The sequence below is a fragment of the Dipodomys spectabilis genome, unplaced genomic scaffold (genome assembly GCF_019054845.1).
Source record: "Dipodomys spectabilis isolate Male_0828 unplaced genomic scaffold, ASM1905484v1 ptg000115l, whole genome shotgun sequence".
Classification (NCBI taxonomy): domain Eukaryota; kingdom Metazoa; phylum Chordata; class Mammalia; order Rodentia; family Heteromyidae; genus Dipodomys; species Dipodomys spectabilis.
Genome location: NW_024870792.1, coordinates 15,441,612 through 15,469,090, shown reverse-complemented (window position 1 = coordinate 15,469,090; position 27,479 = coordinate 15,441,612). Strand labels below are relative to the sequence as shown.

Sequence of the window (27,479 nt, the reverse complement as noted above, 5' to 3'; positions counted from 1 at the left end):
CACCTGAACAAGTAGTTTTGCACTTTAATACTCAGAAACAATGAAAAGCATAATACATTATAAGATGTTTAGAAACAATTCGTCATGATATAGAAGGCTATAAATTCTGTGCAAGTAGTGTGTTTGGAAATACTATTGTCGTTGTCTTTTGAATAGGATGTAGACTGAAAGGTATTTTAGTGCCAAGAAGGCCCTTTAAGGCCAAGCTGTCCTGTCTACTATAGGTTCCAAGTTCCTGTATAGAACATGGAAAAGTAGAATGAGAAAGGTAGTGAGTAATTGGTACTGTGGAAAGAAGGTATAGAGAACAAAGCTTGTGGGGAAAAATTTCCAAGCATGAAGAAAAGAAAGATGTCTAGGAGTGACATGACAGGCAATTGCAACTTGGAAATGATTAGCAAAATTGAGAAAGAGAAAGTCAAATTTCAAAAAGAACGTCAACAACCAATATGATCCATATTGCCTCTTCCGTGTTTCCCTCCAGTCCCCAGAATACATCTTGCTTCCACTGCATTCAAATATGAATTTGCTAGCTGAACTAAAAATAGGGAACTCTGGGACCCCAAAACAGTATCTGGTAGACTCTTAAGTTTTGAATAGGCTATTCCCTTGAGAAACTAGTCTTTAGAAACCAGATCGAGCCAGACCATGTGGCTTCTGTTCATATCCTTCTTCTGCATTCTCGAAAGAATATGGTGTGAGTCAACATTGGGAACTTTTCCATAAATTCCATCATGATATGTAAGGTTTTGGGGTTCAGACCTACTCACAGACGTACTCTAACCTGAAGTTAGTGTAGCATCTCTAATTTCTCCTAAATTTTCTATTTCCTTCCAAATTTTTCCATTGTGTGTTATTGTAGTTTTGTAACACTATTTACACTAAAGCCAGCCTCCTCTTTTGCTATATAAATAAGCTCTTTATTCTCTAAAGTTTGGTCGTAGTAGTGTATAGTGCCATGAGCAATATGGATTCTGGCTCGTGCTTCTCAGAACTTTGCATGTAATCGCAATAATCACTACTATTTGGTACATTTTCACAACAAACATTGTTCAGTACATTGCATGCATCATTTAATGGAGTACTTAAGATAACTGCAAAGTGTCAGTAATTCAGATTTCTAGCCAATGAAATGGACAGAGGTAACTTAACTTAGAAATATGCAACTCGTCTAGTTATTGTATTTATTTTTAGAGTAAATAATGAATTTTAAATCCTAACTATAAAAGTTTAAGGAAATGCAGATAACACTGTATCATTGTTACCCTAAGTTACCATAACCACAGCTAAAGATAATTATGGAGTTCTATTGTGATAAGGCAAAATTCCTAACATTTCAATTACTCTCTCTCCTAATTCTCACAATTGACAGTAGACTCTGATTTTGAGTTAGGCAAATCATTATTTCCGTTTTGAAGATAAGCAGGCTGATGAACAAAAAGTTTTGGTAACTTGCTCTGTGATGAAATGACAGAGACAGGATTTGAACCTGTTCACCGGGTCTGTATTCACACTCTTTACTGTTCACCTGGTCTGTATTCACACTCTCACACTCTTTACTGTTCACCTGGTCTGTATTCACACTCTTTTTTTTTTTTGGTCGGTCGTGGGTCTTGAACTCTGGGCCTGGGTGCTGTCCCTCAGCTCTTCAGCTCAAGGCGAGCGCTCTACCACTTGAGCTACAGCATCACTTCCGGTTTTCTGGTGGTTTATTGGAGATAAGAGTCTCATGGTCTCTCCTGCCCGGGCTGGCTTTGAACCGCGATCCTCAGATCTCAGCCTCCTGAGTAGCTAGGATTACAGGTGTGAGCCACCAGCGCCCGGCTGTATTCACACTCTTTACTGCCTTTTTGTACTTGTTTAGAGTCTGTGGCACATGATGATGTAGGAAGTGAACAGGTTTTAGGGTGTGTGTGTGTGTGTGTGTGTGTGTGTGTGTGTGTGTGTGTGTGTGTGTGTGTGTGTGTGTGTGTGTGTGTGTGTGTGAAGTGCTGTTAGGTATCAATACAGTTGGAATGGCTGACATATTCTTTCAGATTGACTGAATTCTGTAGGATATGTAATGTGTATTTGTAGTTGGCAAAGTGGCCACTAGAGGGGCACAGTACCTTTTGGAAACTATATTCATAAAGTTGTTAAATGCAACTCCTTCCTACAACTAAAAGGTAATAAAAAGAAAAAAACAAAGCAACTATTCATTCCTTCAGTAAAAAGAACACTTTTTAAGAAACCAGTAAATTTAACCAATCAAATAGGACCCCTCTCTTTCAGTTTTTGTTTTTCTCTTACCAGAGAGATTTTGTTCCTTTTCACGGTAGGTTTTTCTTATATACAATATACAAGATATGCTATGTGAGAGGAAGGGATAGTGACTTAGGCAAGCTTATCTCCCTTTCACCTTTAGTGTATAGTTTCATACATAGTAGATTTGCAGCTTATTATTAAGGGAAGAGAAAACATAGACTTAAAAATTGAGAGAAGGCTGGGCGCCAGTGGCTCACGCCTGTAATCCTAACTACTCAGGAGGCTGAGATCTGAGGATCACGGTTCAAATGGGCAGGAAACTCCGTGAGACTCTTTTTTTTTTTTGTCAGTCGTGGGGCTTGAACTCTGGGCTTGGTCGCTCTACCACTTGAGCCACAGCACCACTTCCAGTTTTCTGGTGGTTTATTGGAGATAAGAGTTTCACGTACTTTCCTGCCCAAGCTGGCTTTGAACAGTGATCCTCAGATCTCAGCCTCCTGAGTAGCTAGGATTACAAGCGTGAGCCACGGGTGCCCGGCTCCGTGAGACTATTATCTCCAATTACCACCAGAAAACCAGAAGTGGAGCTGTGGCTCAAGTGGTAGAGCGCTAGCCTTGAGCTGAAGAGCTGAGGGACAGCGCTCAGGCCCAGAGCTCAAGCCCCATGACAGAGAAAAAAAAAATGAAAGAAAGAAATGCACAGAAGGTATATTAAAAATGTCACTGGTAACTTCAATATTTTTGAGTTATGATGACTCCACACTTTTAGCCAGTTACAGATGTTTTAGGCTACCTAAAGATGACCTAATTTTTTTAAATTAATCAAATACTGCATTTGAAATAGCATTTATTGGTAGGCAAAAGCAAGTTTAGCATTTACAGTTTGATTTAGCTGATCCTTCCCTCCTGGATTGTAGCCTTAGAAACATAGACATTGACTTTGTTTAGCTGTGACAATAATGTTGTACATTACTGACTGTCTAGTCATACTCTGCTCTTACTTGTGTCTTAGACTCTGTCCTTAGTAAGAGAAATTTCTAATCATCCAGATTTTTCCAGGTAGTTCCAACTTCATCCCTTTTGTCCTTCTTAAAGTCATCTCCATCTGGCTGAGAAGGAATCTCTTCCTTTTTCCCCATTTCCTGATTGGAATATAATGCACCCATCAGTCTCCCGGTCTTAGGGCTACTCAGCCCTTATCTAGTCTTCCTAATGAAACCCAAAGCTACAGGTTACAACCAGCCCAGATTTCATCATTTCCAGTTAAGAACTACTTAAAGTTGATTCTAGAATGTGATTTTTAATATCATGAAACACTTAAAACACACGGATCAAAAGAATATGGTATATATACACAAGGGCATTTTACTCATGCACTAGGAAGAATGATAGTGTACCATTTGCCAAGAAATGAGTGGACCTGGAAACATTGTTTTTTTTATTTTTATTTTTTATTTTTTTTAATTATATTAAATGAAGTAAGCCAGGCCCAAAGAAACATAGGTCCCATGGTTTCCCTTATTTGCAATAACTAGTATATGTCTGAGAAAGCAGATACGGTCAGATAAGTTGATGTTAGGCAAAATGAACCCCAAGATAAGGACTCAAATGTTTTTTCTTTCTTGTGATTGTTTCTAACATATTTATAAGATGATTTCTTTGTTGCTTTGTATGTCCCTCCCCCACGGTATAACCCCTGTTTTTACTGTATTTGATGTTGGCATAATTTGTGGAGGGGAAAGGAAAAAACAAAATGTTTAAATAGGGATACAGGTGGACCCAGTGCAACAATGAGATGTACAAGTCATTATGTGGAAAAATGAACTTTACAACTTTGGGGGCTGCTGGGGGAGGGGGGGAGATGGAAGGGAAGGGAAGGGGAAACAAAGGAGGAGGCAACAATGCTTGATAAGAAATGTACTCACTACCTTGCCCATGTAATTGTAACTCCTTACAGTATTTTCACAATTAAAAAAATTTTTAAAAAATGGAAACATTGTTTTAAGCGAAGTAAGTCTGGCTGGAAGAGACAAAGGATGTGTGTCATTAGTAGAAGTTAGCTCCAACTTACAACTTATATGTAAACATATACAGGGTCATATGCACATGAACACAAATGTATTAACCAAAGTATGGTGCATGCAAGAGAGGATTCCAATGGTGTAACTCCTTACAACAACTAACTCACAGTCTAACAAAATGACAACCAGGAAGCTGGTACTTGAGAAATGTGGGGGGAGGTGGGGGTCAAAGTGAGGGAGTAGATGAATGAAGGAAAAAGGGAGAATGAAATACTATTCAATGCATATCCTATGAAACTAGGAAAACAGAGACATAGGTTGGATTGGGAGAGATGGGGAAGAATGATGAAAAGGATTGATTAAAATACATTGTACCCATAAATTCACATCATGAATGGTAACCCTTTTGTAAAACTACTTAAAGATAATAAAAAATATAATTTTAAAGATGATTAAAACATGCACAGCATGCATATTGCCAGTTCCTTGGCTTCTGAACTCCAAGTCATTTGATCTAAAGAAAGATATGATTTCTCCAATTTACCAGCAAGTCTTACATGAACTTAAACAGATCCCATCGTTTACTTCAAGGTTGTATTAAATTAATAATGGACAAAGGACTGAAGATGGCAAACAAAATTTGGCTGAAACAAATCATGGTACCCTGTCATTTTGTTCTGACTCTGAAATAGCATTGCTAATATGCAGCTGGCCGGTGCAGTGAGACTATCTGTGGGCTAGATGTCCAGCCCTAAGGACCTGTGGTTCTCTGATTTGCATTGAATGAATTGATTGACCTTTGGGCTTTCTTCCTCTGGATGGATTAAGTGGTGCTTGTCAGCAGTGAGCATGAAGTACATCAGATTGCTCCTGATACTGTCTTTGTCTTTTCCAATGTCACAGAAACCCAGAAAAAACAGATTGTGAAAACTTCAGACATTTGTTAGAAGCCTTCTAATGGGAGCATTTTCTCCTTTATTCATTAAGCCAAAAGAGAGGAAAAGGGAAAGAAAAAAATGATATCTTGTTTTTGAAAAATCAAAAACATAATGACTTCTAGTTCTATTTACTGTAGGAAAGCAGTTGCCCTATCTTTGAATCTGACACAAATCATGGCTTGGGGAGGGGAGCAAATCTCAGTGTTAATGTGTTCTAATGATTCTTTACAGAGAACGACAAGTTGCTTGCACCCTTTCATAAATTACTATTGGCAGCCCATCTGGATTAGGAGCTGAACCAGATGGTAAGCATTTGACAGCTTACTCAGTCTCATCAGAAGAGATCAGATGATCATATTTTTCTTTGTGTCTATATGCAAATTATACTTGGAAGATGAGAAAAAAGTCTTCCTTATCTTTAGCTTCTTGCTTATCTTTCCTTATCTTATATCTTGTTGCTTAGACAACTGCACAGTGTCCTTTCTTGTGTATGACTGCCTTTATTTTGTAGAAAACAATAACTGGTGTCTAGTTTTTATCCTTACTTTGAAAAAGTGCCATTTGTGCAGTAAAAGTGAAATGCTTGTTTTGGGGATTATTTTTTCTGGCTTAGTTTATATATCTTAATCATCTTTCCTCACTAAATAAATAATGCATACACACATATATGCACACACATGTGCACATATACCTTTTATAAAAAAGTATTCTTATTACTCTTCAAAGCATTTCATTTTCAAATGGGCTTAGAATATATGCTTGTCCTTAAATTTCCCTGTATTCTGGGAATCCTTACATGGTTTTGAGTTAAGACTATTCTGAAAAGAGCTGTAATGAGAATCTTGTCCATGACCACACCCATTTACATTCCTTCTTCTCTATCTTTTTTGTTCTTTTCCCCATAATTTCTCTAATATGAGAAAACTCCTACTGGTTCACCAAAACAGAGCCTCTACCCCTTTATTCAGTCTTGCTCTGCACACTTGAACTCAGGACCTAGACCCATCCCTTAACTTTTTCACTCAAAGCTGATGTTCTACCACTTGAATCATATCTCTACTTCTGGATTTTTAGTGGTTAATTGGACATAAAAGTCTCACTGGCTTCAAACTGTAATGATCAGGTCTTAGCTTCCTGAGTAACTAGGATTACAGGCATGAGTCACAGGTGCCTGGTTACTGTTTACCTTCTTGACTGTTCACTCAGGTTCTTTAGACTTGTAGCCAGGCATATATGTTTTGATGTCTATCACATATGTCTATCATATATGTTTTGAAGTCTATCACAAGTCAACCCAGCTGAATAAGTATGTACATTTTCAACACTTTCAAAAACAACTGAAAGAAAAGAAAATGGGATTTGAGTTGCAGTACATCTTGAACACACCAGAATTCTAAAAAGAAAGACAAGAATCTGTGCTCACCAAGGAAACATGCTCCTCGTTATTGATTTGACATTCAGAAAAAAAGAGAGAGAGCTAGCAATCTAGCAGAGTGGCAGACTGCCATCCCACTATTACCTCCTTACTGCCGAGGAACAAGCAATAGAACAAGTAATTGAACATCTCACTGCCTCAGTTTCCACATCTAGGGCAAAGCAAGGATAATAGTCATCATCGTGCCCCCAGAGAGGAGTAAGCTCATTCATGTATTAGAAGCAGACAAGTGTTTTGAAGTATAAGTCTTTGCTATGAGTCTTTGAACATAATCTAAGGTCCATCTAACTCTAATATTATCTATGCCCTGGCTTCCTTGCCATCCTCTCCTCTAGCTACTCCTCTGTCCTTTTGGTGACAGCTTTTGCCATTGGTCTGTGGTATCTACCCATCTCCTAGATGTTTGCATGGGATCTTCTTGGAGTCTTTGAGTGTAGCCTATAAAACAGTCCCCTCCACATAGGGCCCCATTTCCCTTCATAGCACTCATTGCTGTGTAAGCACATCTCACATATTTTATTTATTTGCTGGATGTTCTTCCTCCAAGTAGAAAATCAACAGCGTGAAGAAAGAAACTTCACCAATTGCATTCACGTATTTAGGAGCACCTAGCTTACAAAAGACATGAAAAATATTTTTTAGAATTAACAAATGAATGGGTGAATAGACAATATTCTGTTCCAACTTTATCATCATCCATTGTATAAACTAAGGAAAGTAGTGGTGTCTATTGTAAGTAAAAACTGCAGAAATAGTAAACAGAAGCCTGACTAACTACCTCTCTATTTCTTCATGAAATATGAAATATGGAAACAAAGCATTTCCACTGAGCAAGCTGCATTGGATCAAAACAAATAATAGTTAAAGTTATTATACCAAACTATTCAGTCAGAATTAGAATGATATGCTTAAATCCACCGTGACAAGACAGAATGAAAAGCGATACCATCTTTTATGCAAGGATAAAAATTGAGCTAATACATGTTTCGCTATAAATCCTAAATTACTTTTAGCGAATAGGAAGAACAAATGAATATTTCACTGGGTAACCTGTCCCTAGCCTGTTCCTGCTGAGTGTTTATGTATTTTAAGGCATGTAACTGGTAGCTACACAGAAAGAAAAAAGTTTCCTCATTTTTGTCCTATTGTGGAAGGAAACCTTTATCCTAACGCAGACCCAGCATTTCCAACCACCACCATTTCCTAAAGTTCAAATTTATGGAATGCTGTTTGTAGGGATCATGTTTTGTCAGAAATGAGGCCATGTATGGTCTCGGAAGAGATGAGGAGGTTCAGAGTAAAAGGTTTTAACCTCACTGAGTCTCTGTTTGGCCATTATTACATACATTATTGGTGACTTGTATTATAACTAAGTGCATTAGTTAACATTAAAATATACTTAGGTTATGTGACATATATTACAGTCTGAAAAAATAAAAAATGACTTAATACTTAATAGACAGAATTACAGATCAAACATAAAACCAAGAGACCATATTAATGACCACTAGATTTTCTGTGTAGCTGCCTAAACCCCAAACTCATTTGATTCCAGGATAGTAAAACAAGGTGAGTTCGTTCTTTCTTTCTTTCTTTCTTCTTTTCTTTCTTTCTTTCTTTCTTTCTTTCTTTCTTTCTTTCTTTCTTTCTTTCCCTTCCTTCCTTCCTTCCTTCCTTCCTTCCTTCCTTCCTTTCTTTCTTTCTTTCCCTTCCTTCCTTCCTTCCTTCCTTCCTTCCTTCCTTCCTTCCTTTCTTTCTTTTTCTTCCCCCCCTCCTCCCCCTCCTCTTCCTCCTCCTCCTTCTTCTTCCCAGTCCTGTGTCTTGAACTCAGGGCCTGGGCACTGTTCCTGAGCTTCTTTTGCTCAAGGCTAGCACTCTACAACTTCAGCCACAGTGCCAATTCCAGCCTTTTCTGTTTTATGTGGTACTGAGGAATTGAACCCAGGGCTTCATGCGTGCTAGGCAAGCACTCTACCACTAAGTCACATTCCTAGGCCCCTGTTCTTTCTAAAAAAATATATTTCATTATAGTTAAGTACTTACTGCCACATTCAACAACTCAATTCATAGGTGCAATGCATCTGATTAATATCTCCCCTTCATCATTCTCTTCATTACTCCCAACCCCGTCTCTACCAGCAGTTTTCTTAGTTTCATAGAATATGCAGCTATCTTGTATTTACTGAGAAAGCTCTACTTTAGATAAATGTGAACTTCTGAAGTTGTATTTTCTATTACTAACAGAAAGAAATCAGATTCTAAATTCTTACCAGGGACCAATAATAAATTATACTATTTGTTCCCTTAAGATAAATGTTTATTTTCTATTTCAACCATAACCTTCCCAGTGAATTAAAATGACTATGTAGCTCAACATGACCATGTAGCTGAATTTGGTGTCATAATTTGAAAACAACCATGTGGCTCTTAATATTTTGTTTCTACGGATTATTAAATAGAATGTGAAATCATGTGATATAATTCTTTACTGAGCAAGGAGTGGTACTATCTTATTCCATTAAAAAAATGATATGAAACTGGATTCCTAAATGCTTGTAATCCTAACTATTCAGGAAACTGAGATCTGGGAAATGAAGTTGAAAGACAGCCCACGTAGACAAATTGATTAGATTTTAATTAAACAGCAAAAAGCCAGGAGTGAAGGTGTGGTTCAAGTGGTAAAGTGTCAGCCTTAATCAAAAAAGCTAAGGGAGAGAGGAGAAGGCCTGAGTTTAAGCCCCAGTACTAACACACACACACACACACACACACACACACACACACACACACACACACACACACACGAGAAACTATCTGAAATGTGTATCTCCATTTTACAGAGGGAAGTTTAAAAGTCATATAATTGTTCAGGTCCTGCATGAAATACAGTTCCTTTGACATAAAGTCTGAAGTTTCTTACCCACACTAGTTTTGAAATGTCTGAAAGTAGAAACCTTGGTATTTTATATCCAGGACATACAGCTGGTGGTCCAAAGTTTAGGAAGCCACTGTGAAGTGTGAACATGTACTTTGATCTGTTCAAATTTATGTAGATTTCCATTGACCCCATTCTAAACTCTACCTTTCCTACAGCTGTGGCTGCAACTGGAAATTTCCTTTTAGGTTCTACTTCTATCCTCTGATAATGACCCCAGTTATGGAGCAGACAGATCATTCATTAGACGAGGAAAGAAGGCAAATCCCAAGAGAATGCATGGGACTGAGTGGGGTCAGTCAGCTATGTATGGCTCTAGCCTGCAGCTGAGATTTTAACGCATTTCAATTTAGTTCTTAATGGATTTCTCTTCTGCATCTACCTTCAGAATAAAAAATGCTCTTTGCCAAGAAACAATTTCACATTGCCTTCAGTTTCTCCTGTAAAATGGAAGAACTATGGTTTTGTAAAATATTATGAAATCTCAGGACAACCATATGCCTTGGAACTATTAGAAATGCTTGTATTTTTAAGATGCTGCTATTTCAGGTGTTGTTATTGTTTTAATCCAGATACTTATCCAGTAATTTAAGAGTTTTGAAATGGTCTTAATGATTTCTTATTTTGTTAAGACTCACCAGTTTTTTCTGCTTGCTGAAAAACAAAATGAATTTTTTTAATGTGTAAAAATTAAGCCTAGAAAGAGTAATGGAAACAAGAGAATGGGACTCTCTTTGGGAATAAACATACAAACCTACAATATGGATGGGTAAATAACAAATAATGTATATAAAATAAAAGCACTTCTGGTATTTTAGCATTAAAAATAAAACATTATTGATTAGAACAAACAGGGTACAGTTTAGCACTAAAAACTTGTGACCACCTTTTTAATTCTGTGAGTGAAACATTAGAACTGAACCCCAAACTCCAGTTTCTGGAAGCAAGGGCTGAATTGTGTTCATGTCTTAAATAACTGGAAAAAGACAAATGCATGGAACCATGCCTCTCAGAGATGAACAACACATAACACAAGATAGTGGCCTAGAGAATGGATGAGTCTCATGATTATACCAGCTTCCTGCCTGGGAAGTCACTTCCAGATGGATACTCAGAGAGGTAGATCTTAAAGAGTCCAGAGCTCTTGCTGATCAGAGAAGCCCAGAGTCTAGAATTAGTGGGCGGAGTACTAGATAGACAAGAGTAACACAAAACTAGAACCCCAGAGATCTGAGTAGCTTCCTTGACTGTATTTTGAGTGGACCAAGCATGAGGAACCTTCTTAAGCCAGAGAAAACAGCATAAACTGAGAGTAGCTTGGCCAGATAGTATCAATTGGTGCTCTGAGACTCACTAGCTAAACTGAGATAGGATCATTTGCCAATGTCAATGAGAGATCTCACCACTTAGATTGCCCAGTTCATATGACTCAGACCAGTGTCCAACAGCTGCCCTGAGTACTGTCAGGTCTGCCTGGGAGAACAGCCCCTCCTTCCTTCCTCTTCACCTGCCTGAAACCAGTAATCACCTGACGCTGAGTCAGCAAAGGATCCCAGGCTCTGAGGTCACTTCCTCTTCCTCTGAGGTCATTACCTGGACTGCCCAGTTTACACCTCCTTCAGACAGTGAGAGGTTCCCCAGGCATCACTTCCGCATCCGCTCTGGTCCAGCCTCCTGCCTTTCCCTATATAATCCGGCTCTACCCGAGTCCTCCTATCTTTCTCTCTTTTTGTCTTCTTCCTTCCCCTCTGTCTCTGTATGCCTCCATCACTTGTGGGCCTGCAGTTTGCTCTCCCCCAATAAACCTTTTCTGCTTGAATCATGTGGCGGTTTCCTTATAAGGTCTCCTGAGAACCTAATAAGTCCAAGTATAATGAATATCCATTCTACATCAGAGGAGAATCCTGTGCAAGGCCCAAGATATTTTGCATTCTGGAATAATTGACCTTGAGCAAAGAAGGAAGGAGTTCCTGCATATCCACTTGGCCCAGACAGGGTATATTGGGCTCCTGAACCATAACAGACACAATTCTAGCCTGATGCATGGCTTGGAACTAAAATGAAGGAACTCAATAGCTACAGCTGTTCTTGTGTTTCTGCAGGGGAGAATGATTTGTCCTCCTAGCCTTGTCTTTCTGGAACTTGCTGGAAGACTTTGGATTATTACTGATCTTAGATTTGCATAGACCTATAGCTACCATCAAAGGCCCTGGATTAAATATCTCTGTCTAGATTCAGATGATTTCCCAGAAACTAAATTCTCTACAACTAGACTACCAAACCAGCACCTTAAAGCATATCTAAAATAGAGAAGAACAAGTATTTAAACAAATATAAAATAATTTTTGTCACAGTCTACCTATCTCATTGTTCCTAAAACTTCAATGTTTTTAAGTTTCAAGGACATGGTTGATACGGAGGATAAACAATTGAACTTTACCATTTGTACAGATCTGCTGTCTCAGTCAAAATGAAAGGAATACCTTCATTTCTTTCTAGTTAGTATCTGTTCTGTATCTGCTGTCCTCTCCCCTTTGTCTCACAATCCATACTTTTTCCTCATACTTGCCTGCTGCATTCTCTTTCTGTTTCTCAAGGTACCTTTCTCTCCTCATGCTGACTCAATTGTAAGCTCACACGGATGCACTTATCAGAGATGTTCATAGAAATGACCTGCATAGGACATTGTTTCAGAGCATGAAAACTGGAACAAGTGCCCTTCGATTCAACGTCCAGCTGGCACAGAAGCTATGTGATCTTTTACAAGTGACTTAAGATCTCTGTGTCTCAGTTACTTTGTAAAAGGAAACATTTATGTCATGTGCCTTGTAGAGTGGCTGTGAGGATTAATGACATAAAACTCCTAAATCCCTCTGCATATTGCCTGGCACATACCAGGCTCTCAATAAATGTGAACTGTTATTAATAGTCACTTTATACTTAGGGCTTTGTTTGGTGAGCCACCAAGGTCAGAAATGAAAGAGAAATATAGTATTTAATTCCCCCCACCACCACCAAAGAAAAAGGATAATAGACTCAAGGCTAAAGGGTAGAAGACACTGTGAAGCCCTGAGAACTAAAGCTCTGCTTCTTATTTTGTCCTTTCCACTCTCTTCTCCTCAGAAATATTCAGAGACAAAGTTTTGGAATCTTTAAGTTTTTAGGCTCAGAATATGGCCTTGCTTCTGGATGAGCAACGTTGTATTCAGAATCACTATTGACCAAAATCTAACAGATCCTTTTAAGCCACATCATAATGCAGCAAGACATCAGAAGCAGAAAAAAGAATCAGGCAACTTATTTTTCTAATACTTTGTGGAAACTGTTACAAAGCTTGTTATGCTGAGGATGAAATAGACTTTACTCACCTGCAGGCGTCTACTTGGCTGATTAAGGTTTGTCCCTTTTGCAAAGCATCAGCTGCGCAGTCTTTAATTTCTCTGTGTAATTCCTCATGCCGTGCTGCCAAGACAGGCAGACTTAAACTTTCTGATTTAAGGAGCTTAAGGTAAGCTTCAACTCTTCCAAGTACATCAAATGCCTGCCAAAGAAAACATACTTTCATTTTCTGCTTTTCTAGTCTAAAAATCTACATCAATGTGTTCCTGAAATACTAGCAATTAAACTAGGCAATTTAATTAGTAATTTGACCAAAATAAAAAACAACTACCAGAGAAGCGTGATTGAATTTCTTTTTCTTTTCTTTTTTTTGTGCTGGTTCTAAGCTTGAACTCAGGCCCCAAGTGCTGTCCCTGAGGTTGGTTTTTGTTAAAACAAGTTTTGGTTTTGTTTTGTTTTTTAATTGTGGCTAGCAGTCTTACCACTTTAGCCACCGCTCTTCATTTGGCTTTTGTTTGTAGCTGATAGGAGTATCTTAGACTTTCCTGACTGGTCTAGCTTCAAACTCTGAGCCTCAGATCTCAGCCTCTTGACTAGCTAGGATTACAGGGATGAATAGGGGAAACTAATGATAGTTAGGATAGTTTAATTTCACATAAACACATGCTGATACTATAAATTAGCAAAATACGTTGAGGATGTACCTAAAAAATTCAGATGTAACCATGTAGAATTTGGAGTGGGTTTCTATTTTATATTTTATACTGTGTACAAGTAATAGATGATCTGTTTAAAAATACTAGCAGTTTTTCCTAATTTGAAAATCTCAGAAATAGTCTTAATAGGAAATTTCCCCTTAAACAACACTTTGAATCTAAACACCATAGGGAAGTACTCAAGAAATTGCTAAAATGCTTTCTCCTTTGTCTTTTCAAATATAACTAAGTCCTTAGCCTGCTTCACGTAACCCATCCATCTGCCTGTAGAGGAGATTAGAGTTTAGTTCTGAACCAATACAAAGGGCAATACTTGGGTAATGTTTAGTTTCTGATCCATAAAAATAGGATTATGTTGAAAAGAACATAGCCTTGTAAACCAGGATAGGATTTTGAGAGAAGATACTTGAATTCTTTTATCTTGTATTGGTTGGTCAACTCCCCAAAGGAGGAGCTCACAGAATCACCCCAGAGAAGAAAGGAGTTTTCTACTTAACAGGCATTAAGATGGAAGACTATATGATATAAAGGCAATACAAGAGGACCATGATGATAACACGAGGGTAAAGAGATAGTCCATCTCTACCATTTGGCCTGAACAACAGCTGGACCACAGGTGAGCTCTTCCATGTCGTCCTCCAGCACCACTGAAGGAAACCACCTGCAGAATGTGACCTACTGACCTGGAGTATAGTCCCATCAGAGAAAGCCTGTAATGTCAGGTAGTCAAGCAAGTAGTTCAGCAGTATAGCCTTGCTATATTGTTATGTGGAAAGACTCTGAATTTAGCAGGGGCCTTAAAGACTCCAATAGGAAGAATCTAGATGTGTGTATAGGATTCTAGACCATAAGAAACGAGAACAAATAGACTTCTGGGTCTGGTAATATTGAATCCAGGCAAGCTTGGGGAACAAGGATGAACTCATGCTCAGAGAACTCACAGTTTAAGCCAAATGTAGAGGCTCCACCCATCGGCATGTAGAAATAATACTCATGTCCCTACACCTGGCTTCCTCTTAGGAAAGAATTTGAATTTGAATGAACTGGACAAAAATTAGGATCTGCAAATAAAATCTCTTTAATGTTATCTTATTATTCATATTGATATTCTCTTTTCCCTCATTCTTTTCCAGGTCTACTTTTCTTTACTTATGGAGAATGTTTAAAACAGAACCATTCTAATGTATTTACCAGTTGAGAAGAAATAACTGCTGTCTAGTAAGAACTATTTTATGTTACCTATATATTTTTCATTTATTCAACAACAGTAGCAAATGTCTACTATATTCCAGGCATATTATCCTTAACACCTCTGGGAGGGAATAAGAAATTATCCCTGTGGTGTGTCTAGAGAAACCAGGTCTCAGAGAAGTTAAATAAATCGCACAAATCTCAGTTTTAAGAGGCAAGTTTAGGATTTATACCCAATTTGTCTGGCCCTGAAGACCCCTTTCTTAAATCCTGGACCATGGCATTCTGAGACAAAGATTACTATTGGAGGCTTAAGAAAGAGTCTTTTACAAAAGCCTGTAATCTTGGTTGGAAAAGGTGGGGTCTTAAAACTTACTGGGGACTAATATATACGTACATATATGCTTTTGTTTCTTTGCACATATAAAAAAAGATTTTAAAAAGTTGAGATATTGACACAGAGAAAGATCAAGACAAAGGTTTGTATCATGCTACAGGAGTGGAAAAGAAAGAAAGCTTTTAAAAGATAAGCTGAACCCAAAGGCCTCTGTTATCCAATCCTTTCTATTACTGAAGTTGGCAATAGAGCAAAGTGCAGCAAGATGCTTGCTGCTGCTGGAAATGAAGACATGACTTGCTGAATCCTTCCACAAGTGATCCAAATAGCAATTGGCAATAATCCGTGTTACTGGAGTTTTGCATTTGAAATGTGCATATTTATTTTGAATACAGGGGTGTTTCTTGTTAACTGAGGGTGAGTTTTAAAGTTAATGCCTAAAGTTCTGTGTATTGAAAATTATCTTCAATACCTTTGAGTTAAAGTTAAAAAAACATGAAATTGTGTTTATAATAATATATATTTATATTCAGGATGGAGAAACTCTGAGGTCCAGTAGAGTAAGAAGTCTATAGAAAAATACCAGTGTGTTCTCTTTTTCTTTCTTTAAAATAATTCTCAGTAGCCTGGTAGGAGGAGATGATAGAGAAATCTAAAGTCCTTTTTCTCTGTCTACAAATTTAACTCCATTCTATTTTGATGCGAAACATCACAAGCTTACTATATGTCATGTTGGTTGTCACTCTAAACTTTGATTGATGAAACACATCTTTAAGAAATCACCAAGAAGGGTACACCACCTGCTGTCTCCTTTCTTGTTATGGGCCCCTCCCTCTTGAAGCTCCACTGGGCAGCTGCCACACTCATGATTTTAAGCACTGGTCTAATCTTCATAGAGTTAGATGATAAAACTCAGGGCATTAAAAACACATGTGATATCACTACACTTTGTTCCTGAATGTCATAATAAAAGTGTTATTTCTTAATAGAATGCCATTAAATCAAAGGGCCAAATATTTACTAGCAGAAAGAGTTCATCTTTCAAAGATAACTTACAAGTTGGAATCAGAATAGACTAAGTTTCTTCAAGAGTTTTTTTTAATTAAACAGATTAACGTGTTAAGAGGGCATTTGGGATTATTTTCTCTATATAATACATCAGTTAATAGAACTGTGGCAGTAGAAATGAGATGAGTCATTTCTTTCTTTAGCCCAACAAATACTTTTGTGGCTTATCTGTAGCTTAAGTGGATGCTTCAAGAGAGCATAGATCTTCATTCCAAACTGCATACAAATAATTCCATAGACACAGAAACAAAAACCAAACTTCTGGAATTTAAGGCAATATTTCTTTCAAGATGATACTGTCTGAATTACATGCAAAACTGCTTTCTCCCATTCCAATGGAGCACTGATGAGGAATCCATGTGCTGATTTCAGAAATGATGTAAGTATGATTGCTCTCATTTAATCTTCTCCTGAAATAGATGAAAAGGCTTTTCTATTTACCATACCCATAGGGAACCAGATATACTGGATCCAGCTGGAAAGAATGCCTTTGCTCCATATAGTCCAGAACAGACCAGGTTATTTCTGGCAGTAAGAACACCGTGACCCTCACAGAAATTATTTCAGCACGAACAGTCCCAGCTTTTCTTTTCACATCTCCCTTTTCCTTCCAACCATATATGTGCAAGTCCAACAAAGCTTTCATGACAGGATTGGGAAGAAAGCACATAAGCATATGGATACCTTCTTCTGCTGGATTCCAGCTCGTCTGGACCATTTCATGTGGCTCTACTCTGTCCTTACACATGTAAGGAGGAGACAGGATCATCTGGTATGGGCCCTAATTTGGTAAAGTCTAGGAGTTGCCTAATTTTTGTTCATTGAGGGGCTAATAAAAACTACTCCCTTTTCTCTTGTTAAGTACAGGGTGAAAAGGCAGGCTGCGTCAAATAAAGTAGAGATTATATCAGGACATGGAACATTTTATTCTTTTTTAACTATCTGCAAGACTAGTAATTCAGGCAAGAGCTCTGAGCCATCCAGTTCAATTCTCTTATTATGCTGCTTCACAAAACAACTTAGCAAAAATATTGTTAGCCTTTTGACTAATAATTTGAAAAGAATCAATATAAAATATCACCACCAACAAAACTGCATAATCTTGCAAACAACCAAGGACACCAAAGTCAAATCAGCTTCTGCCACCTCTGTGGGGTCAGATTTCCTTTGGGTTCAGTTTTTACAAAGACTGACAGCTTCAGTTTCCTTTCCTAAACATTACCTAAGATCACTTCTATCAGCTTTCAATTCGATGAGCTGATTCTTAATTCTAGTCATGATTGAAGCTGCTTCAGCCTTCAAATCCATGAAGGCCATGGGCTAAAGGATGATGAGATTTTTCACATCTGCTGTCTGCCTTTCTTATTACGGGCCCCTTCCTCTTGATCCACTGCGCAGCTGCCACACTCATGGTTTTAAGCACTGGTCTCATCTTTTTAGCGTTAGATGATAAAACTCAGGGCATTAAAAACACATGTGATATCACTACACTTTTCCTGGCCCCATCCCAACTTCTTTATTTTATTGTATTTTATTGTTAAGAGGTTGTACGGAGGGGTTACGGTACATGAGTAAGGCAATGAGCACGTTACTTGTCGATCCTTGTTACTCCTTCCCTTCCTTGTTGTTGCCCCACTACTCCTTCCCACCCTCACCTCCCACACTCCTATCCCCCCTGGCCGCCTGAAGTTGTAAAGTTCGTTTCCCATTCCAACTTCTGTGCGTGCCTATTCTTTGGCTCTTAAAGGTTGCTGCTGCTGGTCTAGTACTCCTTCACTGATAAGACTGATAAGTGGTGTAAATAAGAGAGGTATTTCAAGCTACTAGGTTCCCAATGTAGATTTTCTTTTATATTCTTAAAGTTGAGAAATCACTGGAAAAGAAGGTTTAGATGAACAGTGGCCTGTAACTAAAGCATTTTCCCAACAATGACTGGTGGACATTTATGTACTGACCATTTCTTACCTTTTCTGAGGTAAATCAACCTTGCAAATGAATCTAAACACATGAATCAATTTAGACAGCTAGTGTCTATTAATAATTTCTAGTTTCTTTTACTTAAATTGAGCTAAATAAATTTTAAGATGATCTTAGGAATATTAATGTGGACAATGTCTATTTGCAATTTGTAAAACTTTTGTATTTTTTATTCATTGAAAAACTATTGAGTGAAATCCACGGTCCATATACTCAGCTGTGTGCTAGGGATATAAAAATGAACAAAAGCATTTAATTCACATTAGTGTCTACTGCAGTATTAAATGTAATGACAAAATAATGGCTGGCACATAATGAGACCATAGCTATTCTATGCACTAGCCATATATTAGCTTATTTAGATAGCATGATGATCTTGGGAAGAACATACAATTACCACTTCTATTTTACAGGTTTAAAAATAACCAGGTGCACAAGGAAGTTAAATAACTGTCCAAGATCATAGAGCTAATAAATATTGCTGTCAAAATTCATATCAGCTTGGCTCCAAATTGGCTGTTATTTTTAGTGACGCGACATACGAACAAGCATTTCTAAATTTTCACCTAATACCAAATAATTCATTTACTTTATACTTCAACTATACCCTAAATACTTTGTACAATTCATCGCCAATTAGAAGAATTTTTATTATTAAACAATACTCTCTGAGGTAGACAAAGAACTATTAGAACTATTTTGGAAGAGAAAACTGAAGCTCAAAATACAAGCTAATTTGTCACATCACCAGTCATTTATTCATTTCTGCAACCAAACTTTTTGGACACTAGGTGGCACACAAAGATGATCAAGGCAAAATCACTCTGTAAGAAACACGGAAATTGACATGGAATAAGAAGTTATATTTGATGCTGCTAGACTTCTCAGAGAAGGTAATAATACATTTGCTAAGTCTCTTTATACAGTTCTACTCATACTCTTGCATATTTTTTACTTGCATATAAAGGAAAAAAGCTCTCTTCTTTCAAACTGATCTGATTCCATTTCCTCAGGCCAACATAAAGTTTTATAAACAATGTAGTACAGTTGACATGGAAGTTCTACTCTATAACTTACTGTTCTTAGCCATTCAAATAATTACTATGCATACTAATCATTAACTTAAGACACTATTCTAGGTGTTCTAGTGTGCACAAACTGAAGAGAACATGTTTCTTTGGTTCAAGTAGTTCCACTTTAGCAAAGGAAAATACATATAGCAATAAACAACTGTAATGTAAGACAAACTATATTTACTGCTAATAGAAAAGATTCAGTAGTCTGGAATTCTGCATAGAGGGAATATATATATATATATATACATATACATATATATATATATTCATGAACTAGAAGTTTGTTGATAGATTTACTACAAAATATACTGTGAAACTGAGTGTCTTTGCTATGTCCCTATTAACCTGAACTGAATTGATTCTCTAGAAATTTAGTATGTTAAAGGCATTCCTTCTCTTTTAATTATTTGATTTTTATCTTTAAGTAGTTGTACAGAGGATTTGCCATCCAACAAAACAGTTTATGAATATAACTGAATCTTGATCAGTGTCACCCCTTTCATGCTTCTCCCCAAACCCATCCCTTCCCTCAAGGGTGTGTGGGACAGGAAGTAGTTATAAAATTCAATGCATTCCTTCCATTCTACAGTTGTTTTCTGATACTACTTTTAATAATATTTTTTAATACTATTGTCATTACTTTAGCCACCATTATCAAATATTTGGGCTCCAGCTGTTTGACCTTTGACTCTAAGAGCAAGGGTTTCCAAGCCCTACAACCATCATTCTCTCAGCGTGAGTACTGAAAGGCTAGTAAATTAAGACCTCACCTCTTTCTCATGGTGGTGTGCTGCATCAGAACTTTTTCAGAGCATGTGCAGCACACATAAAAACTCCTTTGCATGGCACTCAAGACTTTTCTAGCACCCTACTCCCTCTACTGCTTTTGTCTCCTCACTCTGAATCAACACCCTACATTTTATGCCAAGTGAATTGTCTTAGGTGTCCCAAGTGTTTACACCACCCAGCACTCTCCTAACCCTTTTCTGTGCCATTTAAAAAAATTTTTCTCAGAGGTTATCTCTGCTAGGGGCAACTGCTGGGTAAAATTTCACACACTTTATCTTTTTGGAAAGGCTTAAGGTCTCTACGCAGTGTTCCCTCTGCTCTGGCTTATTCCATCACAACTTGCCTATGTCATATGAATTCTGGTGCCTTGCCTTTCTTAAAAACTTCAAGAGAGGGGTTGGAAGGCAGGGATTATATCTGTCACTGGATTAGCTCAAGATCCCAGCTGATGCCTGGCATCTGTAGATACAGCATAGTAGACAATGGTAAATACAGAAGAAAGGAGGGAAGGAAAGCAAATTCCTTTTAGTTGTTTCTAAGGGGAAAAACAAAAGGAAAATGTTGTGGGAAAGAGGAATCTGAGATAGTCAGCTTGAGAATTACGACACTGAAAGGGACTACATTTTCATTGATCTGTAACAACTGACTTTCTTGAATTCACCTGTCCCATCTTATGAAATTTCTTCCATATAATCTTTTTAGGTTCTCTACCCAGGCATGTCCTCTACCCTTCCCATCTCTCACAACAACTAGACAATTTAAATTAATTATTTTCCTCACAGGTGCTTAAAATGTCTCTATCTTTAAAATGGTAAAATAACAATATATAATAAAAATACATAGGGAACACCATACTTAATTATTTTGTTTTCATCTAGAACAACCATAGGTACTACTGTTTTTGCATCACTGTAAATATCTTGATAAAAGAAACATCATCTTGTCAAAAGATGTTAAATTCTTCACAGTGATGACAGGAGTAATGGCAGCTATGAAGCTACATTTCATGATAATTTTTGTGCTTCTTTGGCTGCTTAACCTTGACTTTCAGATTGACTCAGATCACCAAATGGATTTGCTTTCAGTCTCCTCTGATTTTCCAGGTGGAATCATGTGACTAGGAATTGAAGGCATGGGATATGAAACTTAACAACACAACAACCATGCATTCATTACAGCTTTGGGTTTAGTCAGAGCTATCACAGAAATACAAGCTCGTGCTGTTCTACTCTTGAAACCTTTAATATATTTATCACTGTTTGCCTCAAACCACATTCCTTAAACAATGATAAATACACTTTAGATGATCAATCAATGTTAACCAGAGCCTCTTTTTCATGAGCATGCAAAAAAATCACAACAAACAAGATTATCTATGATTATGAAGGATGGATGTTTAGAGGGATCAAGGTAAGTGTGTGTGGTTGGTGCTACATTCATATTTTATATCATGTTCTTATGACTTATATCAGTACTGACTCAATAAATATTTACAAAAAATAAATATTTAAAAATAAATAGCAAGTTTTGCCATGAATTTACCACATTATTTTTCCAACAACTTCAAAGAAGGGAATTACTCACCTATACCTAGGACTGGTAGGGAGAAGAATGAAGGGAAATTAAAGGAAAAGAGGATCAGGACAGATTTCTATATGATTATAGACATAAGCATGTGGTAAAAATATAGATGAAAAATGTACATGACATAAACTTAGAATTTTCTATTCTGAAGATAAATTTGACATCCCTTTCTATTCTTACAAAATTTAAAACAAAATAAAAACTATTTTAAAAAAACCTATGCAACAGCAATATAAACAACACAATATATTGGAAATTATCTGTACAATTTGAGGGGTTCGGGGAGAGGGAAAACGGGAGAAAAATGAGGGAAGGGGTAACAAGGTAGATAAGAAATGTAATCGCAGTCTTACTGAAACCCCCTCTGTATATCACCTTGACAATAAAATTGAAAATAAATAAATATAAGGGAAAAAATCTCATATTTCACCAGGCACTGTTGGCTCATGCCTTAATCCTAGCTACTCAGGAGGAGGCTGAGATCTAGGAATCACAGTTTGCAGTCAGCCCTGGAAGGAAAATCCAAGAGACTTTTCTCTCCAATTAACCACCAAAGGGGGGAAAAACCCAAATAGTCAAAAGTGGAGGTGTGTGGCTCAAGTGGTAGAGCACTAGCTTTGAGCAAAACAAGCTTGGAAGCAGCACTCATGCCCTGAGTTCCAACACACACACACACACACACACACAATTTCATACACAATTTCATATTTCACTTTTTTTTTGGGGGGTGGGGGTCCGGTGGTGGGGCCTGAACTCGGCCTGGGCACTGTCCCTCAGCTCTTCAGCTCAAGGCTAGCGCTCTACCACTTGAGCTTTTTTCTTATATGGTGCTGAGGAATCGAACCCAGGGCCTCATGCATGCAAGGCAAGCGCTCTACCACTAAGCCACCTTCCCAGCCCTCATATTTCACTTTTTAAAGCAGATATTCACACTGTCCCATTTACTCATTTACATATTACCCATGATACAAATGTACTTATTCACATTGGTATTTGACTGAGAAATTTAAACACACTATTGACCAAACTTTGATGAATTGAAACAATGACTGTTGAAAAGAGTACTTCTAATTATGCTGAGTGGAACTGGTTTTTTAGGAACGTAACTTAAAAATTAAATAAATAAATAAAAGCCCTAAAATCATCCCCAACACAGTGCATCTAGATTTGCATAAGTGGAAAGAGAAGTCCTTCCGGGGCCATTTCTAGTGTGTGTCTACAGCCACCCATCTTAAAGATTGAGGGATTCCAGCCCACTGAGACAGACACAGGCTTGCTTACTGTTTGTAATTAAACAGTCCCTTTTCCAAGCTGGAAGTTCTTCTTTTGAACTCCACTTCCACTTCTTCCTCTTCTTCTTCTTTCTTCTTTTTTTTTTTTGGTCGGTTGTGGGGCCTGAACTCTGGGCCTGGGCACTGTCCCTCAGCTCTTCAGCTCAAGGTTAGCTCTCTAACACATGAGCCACAGTGCCACTTTCAGCTTTTTCTGCTTATGTGGTGGTGAGGAATGAACCCAGGGCCTCATGCATACGAGGCAAGCGATCTACCACTGAGCCACCTTCCCAATCCCTGAACTCCACTTTCTAAGGGTGCAGACACCCACCCATATAGGGATATTTAGGGAACTAATGTGCATGCTGTCATTCAACAACTGTTTTCATTTTGCTAAAATCTTTCATCTCTGCTTCAGAAGTCACAGTCACGTGTCATCCATCAGGATCCATAAAACTATGACAAGTGAACATAAGCTTGAAAGTAAGATGAAACCTCAAAACCCTCAAGGTTCTTGGGAGTGAGATTTCATCTAAGAATGGGATGACTCATAACTAGAAAATTCTAGCACATCACATCACAGCAAAGTGAATTTTCAAAAGGAAAACAGTGCGTTGGGGACAAATAATTGACCATCAAAAATGGAAATACTCCTTTCCTAGCATAACCAGAACTTACAGCCTAGAAAAAAATATACCCTAAGGGTTTAATTTATACTAATTTTTAAAAATTCTAGCCCTTTATTTATTTATTTATTTATAAATGTTCTACCAGAGATTGAATAAAGTGGTAAGAACTTTTTGTAAAATAATTTTTACAATATAAATCAAAAAGAAAAATACCACTTATAAGTACTGAGAGGAGTTCATTCTTTAGCTTAAATGGATTTATCCACTACATAATTTCATAATTTACTGTTTCTTAATTATATAGTGAAGAATTGACATTAGGAGTCATGACTAACTATCCATTTTCCAAACTGACTTCTATTTTTGCTGAGGTATAAGTATCCATCATCTTTCACATTCAATTCTTAACTTTAAAGTGGGAGTTTATTTCCTTAATGCTTTAAAAGGAGAAAATATTTCTATACCTTTCTGAGTACCATTTGGCTATAGAAAATGGTATAACACTGATAAATCCCAGTTGAGCCTTTAATTGAATATTTAGTATGCTGTGACATTCAAACGATGAAACAAATAATTTGGAAACCAGGTCTTTGAGGTTCAGGAATATGAATTATCTTCTCTGGATCTCACTTGTATTATTTGAATTTGAGGAATTAACTACTCTTCTTCCCTTTCCCCATCTTTCTATTCCTCTCTTCCTCCTTTGTCATAAGAAATATCCCTGATTTCTTCTCTCTCAAGGAAAAGGACTTGAGACAAAACTACCAAATATTAAGCTATGAGAAGGAAAACAAGAGTTAGGGAATGAGAAGGTGTATGTTTTTATGTGTTGGGGGAGGGAAGAGAGAAGAGAAGGAGAGGGAGAATCTGTGTTTTTTTCAAGGCTCCAAATTATAGCATTTGTACTAGAAGTATTATTTTATAACAACATTCCCTCTATTTTCTTTAAAAACCATAATAAATGATTTTTAGATGGTCCATTCATTTTTGTAGATTGAAAGTGTGATATAAATTCAAATACCCTTAATTCAAAAACAAGACTGTAAAAGACAAATTTAACATCTACTTAGTTCAATATCTCAAGCCATATATGACTGCCAGTTTTTATTTCTGCTTTGATGAAGAGAGGAAGATGAATGATGAATCTTATGAAGATTTATTCATTCTCTCAATGAATTCCAAGACAGTACAGGATTAGATAATCAGTAACTCTTTAACTGTTTTACTATGATTCTAACATTTCTATTTCAGAATTTTACTGTTTATTAATTAAAAAAAATTATTAGTAAAGAAGGTCAAAATCAAATCACCTTTGTAGAAGATTGTACTTACTTGGTGTTATGATTTTAGATCACAATGTACCTAACTTCTCGAGGCTTCCCCTTTCATTGTCTTTTTATAAAGTAGTGAAATTTAATTTGATAAACAGTTAAAATTTTCAAATAAGAGCACCATCTCCTTAGGCTGCACCATGCTCAAAGGACCTGAATAAGTGAACATCACCACACAACAAGCAAAACCACCTGCTAAATCACTATTAGGCCCATCAATGAGAAGAAGCAGAGTCATATCTCCAACTCAAAAGGAAACTGGTGATGTTACACAGCAGTATTTCCCAGGACCAAGGCACAATGACATAGCTGAAGCACTGTTCTGGCTTTATGGTTTGCATGCAGAAGGCGTACAATACTTACATATTCCAATGTGGCAAGTGAAAGACCTTCTCTTTTTTTCCTTTTTCTTTTTTTAAAGCAAAGACCTTTGGCAAGATTTTTAAGATTTTCTTTTTAACCTTGATATATTTTATAATTATCCTCCTCTCCTCTTCAAGAAATACTACAATGTAAGCAAAAATGTCCTCCACAAACAGTCTAATGGAGATCTTAAACATCCATAAGGTTATTTATTTTAATTTATTTTTTTGTCAGTCATCAGGGCTCACCTCTGGGCCTAGGCGCTGTCCCTCAGTTCTTCAGCTCAAGGCTAGCGCCCTACCACTTGAGCCACAGTGCCACTTCCAGCTTTTTCTGCTTATGTGGTGCTGAGGACTCAAACCCATGGCTTCGTGCATGCGAGGCAAGCACTCTACCGCTGAGCCACCTTCCCAGCCCTGATAAGGTTATTTTTTAAGGAGACTTTACAAATAATGGCCACAGTAAGAGTAATATTTTACTTTGATGTGATTATAAAGTTGTGACTTCTGTGCTATATTATAGCATGCTAAGGTAATGATTCTCTTACTGGTCAGCCTGATGACCCAATATTGTCACTTTGACCTTAAACTAACCTTGTTAGCACTGTGAAAAAAATCATTTGCCTTTGTTAAACAAGTTTTCCTTTCCATCATGAGTTGACCAAACTCTTCCTGAAGCCGATTCAGTTTCTGGTTAGAGAACTGTAGGTGATCTTTCTCTGCAGAGTCCTTTGACAGCAAAATCCCCAGTGCCTCGCTCTTTAGCTTCTCTACAGCAGAATTCCATTCCTGCAAGAGAGGCATTCTCCTTAGTTTTTGCCCATATCTGGGTGTTTGTGTCATCCCAACATTCATGTGCTGAAACCCAGTTAATTAGGAGATAGCATTAGGAGGGGCTTTTAGGTGCTGAGGGTGCAGCTTTCAAGAATAAGATTGGTGCCTTGATGAAAGAGGCCAAAGAGAGCTCTAACTTTCCCTCTATTATGTGAGGATACAGCAAGGACTTGTCAGTCTACTATTCACATGTGGGCCCTCACCACAATGCATCATACTGCACAATGATCCTAGACATCCAGCCACAAGAACTGTGAGAAATTTCTATTGTTTATAAGCCATCCCACCTACGTTACTCTATCATAGCAGCTTGAATTAAAACACCCCCTTTGCACTGCTAAGATTCAGTGAAAATTTAGGTTAGTTGAATGTGTCAAAACTCTCTTATATGTTCAGATCACGAGAGTATAATAAATTCTGTAGCAAAATACTAAACTGCAAGTTTGATGATGTCAACAGGTACTTACAATAGAAAAAAATAGGGAAAAGAGTCTAAAAACAGAAAAGGTAAGAGTAGAAAATGGCCCAGGAGATGACTTTAACACAAATTCATTCCATTTTTGTTACTTCTATTATAAACATATTTAACATACAGACAATAGCATTTTCAAATCTCTAACCCATTTGCTCCTGTTTTTATTCATTTATATATAAGGAAAGTATCCTTCCTCAAATTCATTCTTCCTGTCAAATGGTTATATGTGTACAAAAAAAGGAAAAGAAATAATGTACCAATTTCTGTTGTTTTTGTGTCTGCCCACACATGGGACTGAAATTAAGATCTTTTACTCATCACAAAATTAATACCTGTTATTGTGGAGTATTTTCTCCTTCCTGGCCCCAATTTTGTGTCATAACGCTCTATTCTTAATGATGTATAAACATTTCAGGAAAGCAAAAGAGGTAGCTTTTCTACTTTATATGGCATAAGGATAAATAAAACAGCATATACAGAAGAAGGAATAAAAAAGTGGAGAAAACTAAACATCAACATTTAATTGAATCTCTTCAGGGAAATTCAAGTTTATTACTAAAAGATTGAAGTCAGATTTTGTTTTCATAAAATATTGATTATCTTTAACATGGTTATCTTGTTAGCAAATTATCTGGTAGCCATTTCAGTTGAGTTTAATAGTAAGCCCAGGTTATGTCTCAAAGCATGGGAAATTTAGCACCAGATTTCCAAAATCTCAGTCTTGATTCTGTCCTGGCTTGTTCCTCCAGTGCAAAATGTGTTTTGAATAAATCACATTTGTGATGTTATGCTATATGAAATAAGTGTAATTTTAACGCAGCTTATCATTTCTGTTTCTATGAATTTCATAAGACATACTAATTCCTAGGTACCTGGCACTATGGTAGTAGGATGTCTTGTGGAATATAATGAAAAATAAAATGCAAT

General features: G+C 37.2%; 1 protein-coding gene across 1 annotated transcript in view; it reads right to left on the bottom strand.

Moving 5' to 3' along the window:
• Positions 1-27,479, bottom strand: part of Ccdc141 (coiled-coil domain containing 141) — a 166,238-nt gene that overhangs the window by 49,449 nt on the left and 89,310 nt on the right. Inside the window, exons 7-8 of the mRNA XM_042688394.1 lie at positions 25,838-26,032; positions 12,942-13,114 (exon numbers count right to left, since the gene is read on the bottom strand). Coding sequence (XP_042544328.1) covers positions 12,942-13,114; positions 25,838-26,032 — 368 coding nt within the window. The remainder of the gene's footprint in view (positions 1-12,941; positions 13,115-25,837; positions 26,033-27,479) is intronic.